General features: G+C 38.8%; 1 protein-coding gene across 5 annotated transcripts in view; it reads right to left on the reverse strand.

Annotated features, from left to right (window-relative positions):
- The window catches only part of NAV2 (neuron navigator 2), a 678242-nt gene that overhangs the window by 108170 nt on the left and 555896 nt on the right, over positions 1–14176 (reverse strand). For all 5 annotated transcript variants that reach the window (XM_073347852.2, XM_073347851.2, XM_073347849.2 and 2 more), the window contains one exon: positions 6272–6394. In XM_073347852.2, coding sequence (XP_073203953.1) covers positions 6272–6394 — 123 coding nt within the window. The remainder of the gene's footprint in view (positions 1–6271; positions 6395–14176) is intronic.

Below are 14176 nucleotides of genomic sequence, written 5' to 3' on the forward strand. Positions count from 1 at the left end.
TGCACTTTTGCTGTGGGATGAAGTCTCTGGTTAACTCAGATCTCTCCAGTCTAACAAAAATTAGGAAATGCTGATGTGAACTACAAGACTTTGGATGCAATTTCACAATTTCAGATAAGAAAGGCACTGAAACAGCCTGCCTCTGAGCAAAAGGGATTAACATGTGAGCACATGGAGAAGCCATTGAAGGGGAGAGAGACTGTCACGAGTATTCTAGAGTTAAAAATATACTGAAATAGTTTTCTTACACATTAACCTTGAAAGCTGTTCTGTATCTGCTTGTGCACTCAGACTCTAAGAATCAAGGTGCTGACAACCTAAAGGTTAAAATGTAACAAGTCATGCTTTAACATTTTAGGATAAAGGCTGTCTTAAATTCCAGACACGTTTTCAATAGGTGTTTTGCACTTCAGTAACAGACAGCAATATAATGCTGCCCTTCTTAAAGTAGCATAATTATATAAAACTGAATCCAAGATGAAAGGAGTATGACTGTTGTGGTGCATAACAGGGTTTTTTGATTCACCATTGCTCTGAAAATAATTTCATCACCCTGTTTGCCGCGATCTACAGAGACCCCTTACTGTAACAGTAAGTGTACTATTTCAGTTCATTGTGGCATGCAGTGTAGTTGTAGAGATGTCATTCCCAGGATATTACAGAGACAAGGTAGATGAGGTAGTATCTTTTATTAGAACAACTTCTGTTGATGAAAGAGACTAGTTTCTAGCAGCACAGAGCTCTTCTGTGGCTCGAAAGCTTGTCTCTCTCACCAACAGAAGTTGTTCCAATAAAAGATATTTCCTCACACACCTTGTCTCTCTTATTTTAGCTAAGGAAGATACCATGACAGTTTCCACTAAAATGCTGCTATTTACAAGTAATTAACAGTATGGAACTTGTGGTGGAATTGTGTTGATTGCAAATGGTAAATGGCAACATTTTCATGATGAACATTTTCAATAGTACAGTTTAAAGCCAATTTAATAAAGGTCACAACCTACCATCAATTCACATGCAGTTCCATGGGATGAATAATGACAGGACATAGTGCCTTAGAGTCTAAACAGTACTGGGGCTACAGTAAGCTATTTGCAATCTATAATTTGCTGTCGGGGTCAGTGGGCTGGCAATTATGTTATTTTCTTCCTCTGCACTCCACAGTCATAGACATCTATTCCTTGGTTATGGCTGTCTGCATTCCACTACTTGCCCTGTCCTCTGCCACTGTCTTCTGACATTGTCAAAAGGTCTCTAGTTTTTCATTCTGTTGTGTGCGTCAATTAGCTCAAATCTTTATCTTGCAACAATTTTTGTTAATTATTTGTGTTACCCCAGCACCTAGGAGCCCTAGTTATGGACCAGGACCCCATTGTGAAAGGCACTGTAAAAATACAGAACCAGTGACATCTATAGTTTTAATCACTGATACCTACAGGTGGTTGCAAATTTGAAGTTTCTATTTCAAGTTTTACTGTGGAGTTGGAGCAGATGGGGAAAAGTCCCTAGGCTTAATTCCCCTCTTACACTGCTGTAAATTAGGATTAACTCCATGGAAGTAGATAATGTTACACAGGTATAAGTGAGAGGAATTAAGATGGTATTAGTGAAACAAAATTAATGTTGCTGAGTTATACACATTTATCCAAAAGATTCCCTAGTGGTGACTGCATTAAAAATATTGGGTTTCTCTCCATTGACCGACTTTCATATTAACATCACTACATTTGTGGTTTGTATTTCTCTGATTTTATTCTGCTCTGGTTCAGTTTAACTCTCAATTCCTGTATTTTACAGTGTATCTCCTCTCTTAGGTCCATTCCCATGTCTATAATCATCATAAGATTATCTGAGACTCTTGTCTATGCTGTGAAATGCTATTGAGTTGCAGGAAATAGTTACATCATGGCACACTTCTGTGACATAGTTAAACTCAATCTGCTCCCACAGTACCGCAGAAATGTAGTTTCAATAATTGTGTTCCTGGACTGTGCTACAACCTTGGCCATTGCAAACGTGAAGCATGATTCAAAAACACAGTTAAAACACAGTTTGGTCCCATTTATGCTGGAAGATTGAACCACTTTTTAAACTGCAGCCCACAACACAGTAGCTTTTATTGTGTAGTGGGGGGGATGTAATTTAAATTGAGGTGAAATTTCTCTCCCCAGCAGAGCTGAAAGGATGCATTCAAGAGGACAAGGTGTGAAGAACCTTGGAAGGGTCCAAGAATCCCTTTAGCTGTTTTACTTTTCATATTAAAATATTTCTAATTTTTCCAATCTCAATCTAAAGTATAAAAGTAAAATAATCCAAGTAAATCATACTCAAAAATAGTTTCATAAGCACTCGTTCATTAAGGCTTTAAAAAAAGACAGATTTATTGATATTTGCTTATCATATTTAATAGTAGCTTTAAAGTTATTCTTGATAAAGTCATATTCACTAATATAGTCTTCTGAGCTATTTGGGAAGATACACTAATTTAGCTAGATGTCGGTCTCAAATTATCTACACAGAAAGAAACAAGGAATATTTGTACGCAGTTATATTAAACTTTTTTCTCAACTCGGATATCCATATTCTGCACTCTAGTAATTGGAAGCTTTGAGCACGAATCTAATGTAGCCTTAGATCAAGCAGCTCTGTCTGACAATGTGAAACAAAAACTTATGCAACCAGCTGGTAAACACCAAACCATAAATATGGAAGAGATGAAACCATAGGTGGTTAATTTACAAACTTAAAAAAAACAAACAAATACTCAATAAAAAGGTATTGAAATTGCTGTTTATTCCACACACACAAATTTTCTTCAAGTGAGTAAATAAACTCAGCTGCATTGTGTGATGATTCCATTAACCTTGCAATCAAGCATTAAATTAAACTGCCTAATTCAGATTTCCTCTCCTGCTGCAGGGGGAAATGTACCTTGTGAGGGCTATGTTTTATGCTAATAGAGCTAATGTACAAAATCTTCTCTACTAGCCATCTACAATTCATGAGATAACACAAGTAAGTAAAACAAGTAAGCAAACTGCAAAAACTCCTTTGGGAATTCTTTAACTAAATAACCGTTTAGGTGTGATTTGCTATATTTTCATACTGGGTTCTCTCATGGTATTCAGTTTACAGCTATTTATGGTGAGCTAAATTTAATCTTCATACATATTTTCTAGGTAGACTACTTGAGCAACACTGCATGATCATTAACCTCTGTTCATAGATGGAGTAGACTCTTTAACCCTTTGTTGTATCATTTTATTAGATTACCCTTCATTGCAGTAAAAGTTCAGTTGAGAAATGGATTAAAATTTAGGATTTGTCTACAGAAAACATTACTACATCACACGCCAGGGTGTGAATCTGCAGTGCTCCAGGTTGCCTCACAGTAACATCCCATGTGGACGCTGCTACAGAACGCTGAAAGTGCAGTAATGTGCTTTGACAAACACCCATTTCAAACAGCAACATGTCAAAGTGCACTATGGAACTTCCAGTGTGCTGTGCAGTGTCCACATGGGACATTACTGAGCAGCAAGCTAGTGCCCTGTCACATTGTGACAAGCTCTTGGTTTTAATCCCATGTTTTAAATCAGAGGTGGGCAAACTACGGCCCGTGGGATCGTCCTGCCCGGCCCCTGAGCTCCCGGCTGGGGAGGCTCGCCCCAGCCCCTCCCCTGCTGGTCCCTCTCCCCCGCAGCCTCAGCCTGCTGCATCGCCAGTGCTCTGGCCCACCGCGCGGTGGCGTGGCTGGCTCCAGCACGCTAAGGGGGTGGGGAACGGGGGGGGGGAGTCTCGGGGGGCAGTCAGGGGACAGGGAGCAGGAGCGGTTGGATGGGACGGAGGTTCTGGGGGGATGGTCAGGGAACAGGGGAGGTTGGATAGGGGATGAGGTCCCAGGGAGGGGGCGGTCAGGGGGCAGTTAGGGGTGGAGGCCCGGGAGGGGGCGGTCAGGGGACAAGGAGAAGGGGGTTTGGATGGGTCGGGTGTTCTGAGGGGAGCAGTCAGAGGGCGGGAAGTGGGAGGGGGCAGATAGGGGGTGGGGTCCAGGCTGTATGGGGAGACACAGCATTCCCTACCCGGCCCTCCACAGAGCTTTGCAACCCTGAGGTGGCCCTCAGGACAAAAAGTTTGCCCACCCCTGTTTTAAATGCTCAAGGAGCTTTTTTCAAATCACAGACTCAAATTTTTCAAGATACATAGGCGTTGCTGAGCTTAATGTTGCAACACTTAACTGATTTAGAAGCCTTAATCTCATTTTTAGAAGCGATTTAGATAAGTAGGACCCTAACTCCCATCAGCTGTCCATGGGATTTTGGATCCTAAGTGCCTAAATCCCTTTTGATATTGTAGGCTCCTAGATACATTAGGCATTGCAACACTGAGCACAGCAACACCAAAATACCTTTAAACTCTGGGTCTTAGCCTCTAGCAGAATGCACTGAACTTCTGTTTAAGACAGATAGGCAAATACAACTACTATATTCTAATTAGAAAGGATTTAATCAAACTATTCGTAATAAAGCCACAGCATATGGGACTAAGTGTAATCTATCGAGTGCTCATGACCCTGTTTTGCTCCTGAATCAGCAACATGAATCCAACCTCCAGTACTTGTATGGTTTCTTCTTCCAACTTAAGTTATAAGATTCATTTTCATAATAACCCTCCTTCTCTCCCCCATTCTCCTTAGTTTCTAATTATGAGGATGATGAAAGCTCTTTCACCAAATGTGTTCTTTGGTTTCTCTGTAACAAGTTACTACTAGCAAGTAATTGCCTTTTCTTTTGCAATGTGACATGATTCCTCTAACTGGAATTTATTTAAAGCTGAAATAAAAAGCTCTTGTAAGAAATAAGAAAACCACACACAGGCAGGCTAGATTTCAGGCAAGTGACTTAGCACATAGAACTCAGGAAGATTTTCAGACCAAATGAAAGTATGACAGATGCTGTAAACACTAAAGGGGGAGGGAATCAACAGCTCCCTAAAAAGTTTTTAGTATTTTTGAAAATATTATTATTTATTTGTATTGTAGGAGTGCCTAGGAGCCCTAGAGTCATGGGCAAAGACTCCATTGTGCTAACAGTCTTCAGCTTCCTTGTCAGTTCCCAAGCCTTATGTCATTCACAAACAACCCTATCTGACCAATTAGAAGTGGTGTTAAGTAGAAATGGGTCTAAGCTCCAAAATTCAGCACAAGATATGAACTCCTGAAAAATATAGGCATGTTCTGGCCCTAAAGCAGTGACTGCTTACAGAGAACTAAACTGAATTTCTTCACAGTGTTTAGGTGTTTGAATTCAACCTTTTTGTTCTGCTCCTTTTCTAGTATTAAAGAAGCATCAAAAGAAATCCATTTCTGCTCTCCTCAAAAACCACACCTAGATTCTCCTATACTTATATACCCTTATTAATCTAGTTGTCACCAACCAGAAGATCTCAACCACAGCAAATGAAGTCTATTACAGTATGTTCCAGGAAATGTTTACCGTTAGCAGTGAAAAAAACATTTGCTAATTTCAAAATCTGGTTAAAAAGTGAAGCTCAATATCCACATATACTACTTAGGGGCACTTTATGGAAGCAATGAGGCAAACTCACAGGCCATGCATGGGCCCTTCTGCAGATGTTCTCAGTGCAAAGGCTAGGTTCAAGCAATAGATCAACTGCTTATGTTAAATTTATCAGGCACAATGGTTGGGAGGGGATAGGAAGTCCTTCGAATCAAATCCTGTTACAAAGCAAAAGTTTTTCTACTCATCACAACCCTAGCTATGTACATGTCACATATCTTCTCCAGAAGTTTCCTTTTTGATCAACCTCCTTAGATTCTCTTTTCTCCAGTTAATCATGTTCCTTTTAATAACCTGACAAAGCCCTTATACCAGGCTTTGGGCTTGATTCTCCTCATTGAAGTTAATAAAGTGAAAGTGAGAAGAGAATTGTGCCTTTCTTTTTCAAGTCTAATGTATTAAACGTAGAATTTTTTAAATATGCTTTTGTTCTTTCCAGCTCAGAAAAACCCACTTGAGAAACCCACATTACAATCAGAGGACAATATTTTAAAGGGTTTACGCTGTGTCTCTTCCCTTTTCCTAACGCATTAAGTGGTACACAGCATTAGAGATCCTTACAACCACATAGTCAACCACTGAAATCCCACTACACAGCTATTTACCTGAATTTCAACATGCATTAGCAGCTGCAAATTATGACACTGTAAAAAGGCACAATCTAAACATTCATTTGCTTGACACAAGCATACCTGTCAGCATCTCCTAGTCCCAGTGAGGTGTTACGCTGCAGTGTCTCCCGCACTGCAGCCATCCCATCTGGTAGCCGATTCAGTCTTCGAGTGTACAGGCCCAAACCACCATCAGTCATGTACCTTTAAAAAACAAAATAAGATATCAAGATATCAAAGGTTCAGTAAAACAATCTGTAAGCACTTCCACACTTTTGGTGGTGTTTGTATATCCATTTTATACCTAGTACTCAGATACGGAGCAAGCTTTGCTCTCAGTTACTCCAGAGTCATTTTGTTGAGTTCTGGCCCAGAACTCAGCCCTCCCCATTCTCTTTTCCACCCCAGGGCAAAATGAGACCAATATGAAGAAGGAGGAATACAATTTTCATTAAGAACGCACATGCATCATTCCTAAATGACTTGTGATTTGAGCTCTCTTTCCTCATTTTCCAGCTATTTTGTGTTATTTAAAACATTGAGGGTGAAATCCTGGAGACACTGAAGTTATTCACAAAACTCCACTGATGTCAGTAGAGTCAGGATTTCACCCAAGGTCGTATCTGCTGTACACTTACATTAAAGATCCCATAGCACTCTGTGTGAAAAAGGGGATTTGTCCCACTGGCCAAAAGTGGCTGCTCTCCTACTTTTGTGCACTGTGCTGTCTGTAACTATGCTCCTCAACCGGAGAGGTGGCTGCATTTCAGTGTTGTTGTTATTATTAAATATTTATGAAGGACTGTGTGTGTATATGGAACTTTACAAATGAACAAGACAACATCCTTGTCCTGAAGTGGTCAAAACTAAACAGAGATCTGTCTGAAATGTATTATGTTGGACAATTAAATAACATGAAATAAGTCTGTATTTTGTGGACTTCTGCATGGCCAACAATGCAAACAGAAATCCTTTTGCATCTAGCTTTGTCATAAGAATGACTATTCCGGGTCAGACCAAAGGTCCATCTAGCTCAGGATCCTGTCCTCCAAGAGTGACCAATGCCAGGTGCCCCAGCGTGAATGAAGAGAACTCAGAAAGGATTTCAAGTGATCCATTCCCTGTTGATTATTCCCAGCTTCTGGCAAACAGAGGCTAGGGACACCATCCCTGTTCATCCTGGCTAATAGCCACTGATTGACCTATCCTCCCTGAATTTATCTAGTTGTTTTTTGAACCCTGTTATAATCTTGGCCTTCACAACATCCTCTGGCAAAGAGTTCCACAGGTTGACTGTGCGTTGTGTGAAGAAATACTTCCTTTAGTTTGTTTTAAACCATCTGCCTATTAATTTCATTTGGTGACCCCTAGTTCTTGCGTTATGAGAAGGATAATAATGAGATAATACTTCCTTATTTACTTTCTCCACCCTCGACATGATGGGGGAAGCAATCCAACTTAATTTTCATTGCCCAATTGTTTTCTAGATCACTGCAGAGAATCTAATGTAGGAAACTTGCTATGCAACTAGGAACAGGTATGTATAGTATAAGTACTGAAAGCAACCCTTCTGCTTTATACTGGAGGTTTATAGGAACATTCTAGAGATCCCTGATTCAGCGCAGGCATGAAAATACCAGCCTGACTTGTGATTTTATCCTAAAATGACAACTGCTGAAATTGGAACCTGCTGTACTATACGGTGAGGTTCAATGCAGTAGATTTATTTGCAATCTGCTGTGGAAATGATGGCCGGGTGAGGACGAACCTCACCACCTCTTCTTTCAATAATCTAGCTATGGTCTTAACGGGACATGAGTGTTCTCACTGGGGTTGGCCCAGGGCAGTATGAAGTCGAGATAGCAAAAGAGTACCTTCTCTTTTGGAATTCCTGCCCCCTGGAACAGCATTCCTGTTGACAGAACCCCCTAACTAACATGCCCCGTGTAGGTGTATTTTGTACACATACAGCCTATACAATTGTATATATATGCTGGTAAAAGATATAATTATATAGCAGGACAAATGAACAAAAACATCATATTCTCTGTATTTAAATAGCATGAGAATATAAACCTTAAACATATTCACTGAGATTTTTATACTCATGATCTCATTACTTTAATTGTGTTTTTTAACATTCTCAACTATGCTATAAGAGGGCAAAAAATTCATTTGTAAGTTAGTGATCTGCAAAGCTAGTTTCTAGATAAACAATTCAAAGTATCTATATAGTCCTGGGGTATAAAGAACAACAGGACTTAAAACCTCAGGACATAGATACTCTGAATGTTTATCTAGAAACCAGCTTTACAGATCAATAACTTACAGAACGAATTTATTGCCTCATAGTAACATAGTTAAAAGACATTTCTGCCTTAAAAAAGGAAAGCATTTCTTCTTAATAGCTTAAAAAAAGTAAATGAATGGAGTTGCTGACAGTGAGTGCAACACATCTTTATATAGGCAGTTTGAGAAATGAAGAACTGAAACACATCTCAGATGATACCCGATCCCAAATGTTGTGTTGTTTTTTTAAATACCCTTAATATATTTTTCATTATTGATATTATGAATCATGATCTGAGACTGTTTTTAAAATTTAAGTCAAATATCAATATTTTTTAAACTTCTCACTGAATTCAATGAGTGTAACAGTTATGCTCCAAAGCAAGTAAAGCATGTCCCCAAGAAACACAAACATTGTGTAATATTTGCACTAAATCAATGCGAGATATTTTAACAATGTTCTGTTTAATTGGTAAATTTTAAAAAATGCAATAATCTCATACCCAATCTTCTAAAAAATCCCCAACAATACCAAAACAACACGGCATGGCACATTAATACAAAGATTTAAGATAATACATAGATCAATTTCTTTTCTTCTGGAATAACTCTTCAACTAACAGTGGTATAAATAATACAAATACATTAAACAATTGAACTAGATTTTTAAAATTGTCTGGAAAATAATATGCAAAGAAGTTCATAAAGTCCAAAGAAAACAGGATATTTTTGTTCTTGCTTTATATCTGTACGTATTTGTGCAACAATTTAATAACACTATAATCAAATAAATATGCGACAACTACAGTGGTAGAGTTGATATCTTTGGCATGCAGTTCAACATACCTTATTGACTTGTAAATTGAAATGGCTATATTCTCTCAATTCTTTTGTCACTCTTAAGGAAATAGTGGTACAACACCAAAATTATATATATATATATAGGATCTCTTCCTCTGTTTTAAAAGTACCAAAACCAGTTACTGATTTGTCTTACTAGGGCATATTTTTGCTCACAAGAAGAAAGAACAGTCAATCCAGCCTTAAACTCATAATATGTCCATGGATTAGAGGGAAAAAATCATGATGCAGAGAGCACTGGCTGCGTCTTCTCACTTTTGTATCATTTCTGTCACAATGTCTCTGGTAACAAACCTAGCTGACTGTGCAGCCAGACTCAATTACTACAATTACATGAGACAGGAAGGTTAAAAAAAAAAAAAAAAAAGAAAAACCCTGCACTAGATGTGATTTAGCTATATAGGTCTGTACTGGGCCTGTTCAAGAACAACAGAAGAGTCCCCGTGGGGAGTTTTACAAAGAGGTTGCTAAGCTAGTAAAACTAGGGACAAGGTTATTTTCAGTTCTCCAGTGTCTACAGAGACAAGATACAATGCTTTTCTCCAAATTTAATAAACAAGTAGGCTTATAAGAATTATAACTGTTCCTCCGGAACTGCTATAGCATAGCTTACATCAGGTCTTCCATTCTGTTGGTCAGAAACTCATAAAATCCTTAAAATGGAAGAGCAAATTTTGTTGTGAGCCAATCACAGAAGAAAAACAAAAGATAGAAAAAAGATACCATTCTCATTATTTAAACCCATATCATTAAATGTGCATATTACTGGCATGTTGCAAAAACTCATACCTGCATATGCAAATCAGCTAATTGCAACTACTCGTTTGCACATTCAGTGACCGATTTGCATCTCAAATGCAGAAACATTATTGTGAGTGTATCTGTTACACACTTTGAAAATGTAGCATGTAGGTTTGCATTTGTCATCATCATCCTCATCTGGCATATAACTAATCCTTTTAAATAAAATAAACTAATTTCCAAGATTATTTTTTTAAAGTTAAAATAGATGTGATACTACTTGAAAATTATGATACTGTGTATACACACTACATACACTAATTAATCTTAATATGAAGAATCTGGATGAAACCTGGGTCAATGGAAAAACTCCTCTTGATTTCAATGAGGCCAGGAGTTCACCCTCTGTATATATGTGCAGCAATCAGATACATTCAAATAACTCTGTACTTGTGCCAGCTGGAACAAACAATAGCTTTTCATGGACAGATTTTCAGAGGCGCTGAGCATCCATACACCCAATATAAGTCAATGGAACTGCAGGTGCTCAACACCTTTGATAAGGATGTGTGCAGGTTTTATTACTGCTTTTTTTTTTTAAAGGAAAACTAAAATGTGCTAAAAAGAAAATATGTGAACTCAAATCTTATAACAGCTACAAGTTATGTAGTCTCACCTCGCTCTATAAAAAAAATGGCACCATGGGATTGTTTTCTTAAATATTAGATAGACAGGAGTTTTAGTTAACATTGTCAAATAGGTAGCACAGCTTGTAGAATTAAAAGTTTTACAGCTGGAGTGCTACTATACATAAATTCTATCAAAGAATGTGGGTGCCCCACCCCCAGTTAGGGGGAAATTTGGTTCGACTAAAAGGAGTGATGCCCTAACGCCAAACTGGGGCCAAATGGGGGAGCTGCAGAGGGCCCCATCTAGTATATTGTGCATGGAGGAATGGGGAAGTGGGTTTTTCTGTCTCCTATGGGTTGGCTGCGGGGGAGGGGAAACAGAGGCGCCAACTGGCTATGAGACCCCCTTTCCCTAATATAAAGATATTAGGGAAATTAAGAAAAAAGGCAGGCCTACAGAAGTGTTCTTATGAAGCACAAATATCATTAAGAGCCTAATTCTGCAAACACTTACTACTGGCCATAACTGCTTCCTATTATAATTTAGGGGCCAATCCTACACCTTATTATTAAGTACCTGTCTACCTCTGTTAAGCATTGGTCATGCCATCACTGGTCACTTAAAACAGGTTGGACTGTATGTTGGGCTGTACAGATGAATGGCTCTGAAACAAATTCACAACACTCTGTCCAAGGGGGTGGAATATAGACTCTCATACTCTTGCCTTCACAAGAAAGAAATTGTGAAGCAGGGCAAGAAGAAATTGAATGCCTATGCTACCACTAACGTTTATCTAGTCATGTCCTGATACATCACAATTCACTACTTTTAAGCACCTGTAATAGCAGCTGGGATTTGTGTTAGCCAGTGTCAAGGGGTTGTATTTAATAACCTTATAATATATTGTGATATGCCTATTTAGTGTTTTTAGTGATGAGGAAGAACATTAAGCCTTATCCACTATGCTGACTAAGGGAATCTAGCAGATGTACCTCCAAAGCAGAAATGCAGGATGCTAGAATAGCCTAAGGGAGGATTTTCTCTCTCATGCGTATTTTGGTCTTTATGTTCCCCGTAGAACTCCTGATAAGCAACTACATAAATATGTTCCTCTTTGACGCTGTGAAGGTTGACCTACCCTCTAGTTCAGTGCCGTGTGTGTCCCAAATCATCAGCTATTGGTGTGTGGCAACGGGTTCTTACACCTAAGAAGATGTTCTTTCCTCTTCACCCAGCCTGAGACTAACCACAACTCGTCCACAATACTCGCTGTGTCCATTAGCCCAGGGAAAGTTTCCTTATTCCCTTGTGATAGAGTGTCTCCAGTATGCTTACCCATAGTTCTTCTGGTATTCTTTAATTTCTTTACTTGTCTTTACAAGACAATATATTAATTGCCTTATTAGACTACTGCATCACTAGCACATTCAATGTCAAACACTTTTTAAATATCTTAAAAATGGCAGCTGAACAAAAGTTCAAATGACATAGTTCAGGAACTTTTCTGGCATTTCAGTAATAACAACCAGAGGTCTCCAAACACTGTCACTTTTTATGCAGATGTGTAAATTGCAGTTCCTCAGGAGAATCTGACAGCCATGCTTTAACAAGGTTAACAACAGGCAATGGAGAGAGTGCCTTTACTAGACTTAACTAAAAGAAGACTTTTAATGACTGGACAATGAAGCACTGATAATAAGGAGCTAATCCACATACCTTCTGTAGATTATCCCTCAGGACTCATCTCAGTATTTTTACTTCTCAACAACAAGGAAAAACAATTAATTTTCCACACTTTGTGCCTCTCCACACTTGTGCACAGGTGTTGTTTACACAAGTGTCCTTAATAGTGTATTAAAAGTGCATGGCACAAATGGAAACAAAACAATTCATAGTACTTTCTAGGCAAAAGAAAAAAAGTGCCCCGCTCTCCTCTGTTTCAACTGTTTTTCAGTTCCCTTGGCAATTTAGATCTTTGATTTGCTCTCTTGGTTTGCCAACTACACCCCGTAGGTGTCCCTGAAACTTTGTATGGTGTAGTGTATTCTTCCAAGTTCAATATTTTTAGGATGTTTCTGATGCCTAAGTGATTTTTTCCCCCTTCCTTAAGTGCACATACAGAAAACAGGATCAAGTTATACCACAGATCAACCAAAGTCTTACTTAGCAGGCCAAGTCACTTGACTTTTGTATGCACTCTGTACTTGCCCATGTATACAGAGCACCAACAACATGCTTATGGCTACACATCTGACAGCTCCCATACTTATTCAACTTTGCTGCTAAATTTCAAAACAGATAGCCAGGAGAGCAGAATTCTCAAATTGTGAGTATATACAGCCTAAGGGATAGTCTAGGCTTCAACATACACTCTTGACATTCCAAGAACTTTTTTGCCTCAGTAATAAAATTAAATTAATCATCTCAAATAAATCAAACTCCAAACAGGATAGTGAATCCAAAAGATAGGTCATATCGAAGTTTCCAATCAGGCAATACAAACATTTACTCTTCTAGGCTTCACTTACAGTGTCATGGGTATTACTACTTGCTAAGTGTCAGTGCACAACAGCCAGTCAATGTGGTTAGTTAGACAAGAACAAAGTCCATTAATGCTTTGATGTGTGTAAACAGCACATCTCTACTACTGCTTACAAAGTATGATAAATGTGATCAAAATATGCTTGTTGATGAAAGCAGGAAATTGTCTTAAAATATGACTAAACTGAAGATCATTACTGCTGCTCGACTGACTGAAGGACCACTGCTAACCAGAAACTTTTCAGTTTAGTATAATTTTGGTTTGCCTTTTTTGTTCTGACAATATTCTGGTATTGGATCATATGCTTGTCTCTCACTTTTTGCCAAATTCTTGTCACCAATCAATCTTTCCTGACCACCATCATCCTGCCACTGCCAACTATCAGCACAGCATTTTATCTTTCTCGCCAAAGGCTGGAACATACACCCGGCCCACAAAGCCTGCCTTTAAATTAAAAAATAAAGAAATAAATAACCAGCCAAGCAAGGTCAGCTTGGGTTTTGTCTCTGGTTTAAATTCCAAGTTTTGATTCACATACATTTCAAAATTCAGCGAAGGCATTCAGGAGTGGGCTCAGGTCCTGAGCTTTTTCAGCACGGTCCTGTTGTCACAAGGCCAAAATACTCAACTTGTAATCCAAATATTTCCTTTCAGGTTCACATCAGCTCATACCCAGTGTGCACTGCACTTTACATCTAATTAGATTGCGCAATACAGATGAACTTTGGGGGGTGGGGGGAAACAAGCCCTGAGTATGGAATAACCCCTCTGCCCCCAGCCATGCCTTGCATTCTCCGGAATAGCAATCATTGTTTGTGGTTGCGAAGAAGGAGATAGCCATCTAAGAGATAGGTGAGAAAGGCAATTTCTTTTAATAAAATCTCATGAGTGAATTTCACAGCTTAGTTTGAGAAACCAGGTAA

This window comes from Lepidochelys kempii, chromosome 6 (genome assembly GCF_965140285.1).
Source record: "Lepidochelys kempii isolate rLepKem1 chromosome 6, rLepKem1.hap1, whole genome shotgun sequence".
Lineage (NCBI taxonomy): Eukaryota > Metazoa > Chordata > Testudines > Cheloniidae > Lepidochelys > Lepidochelys kempii.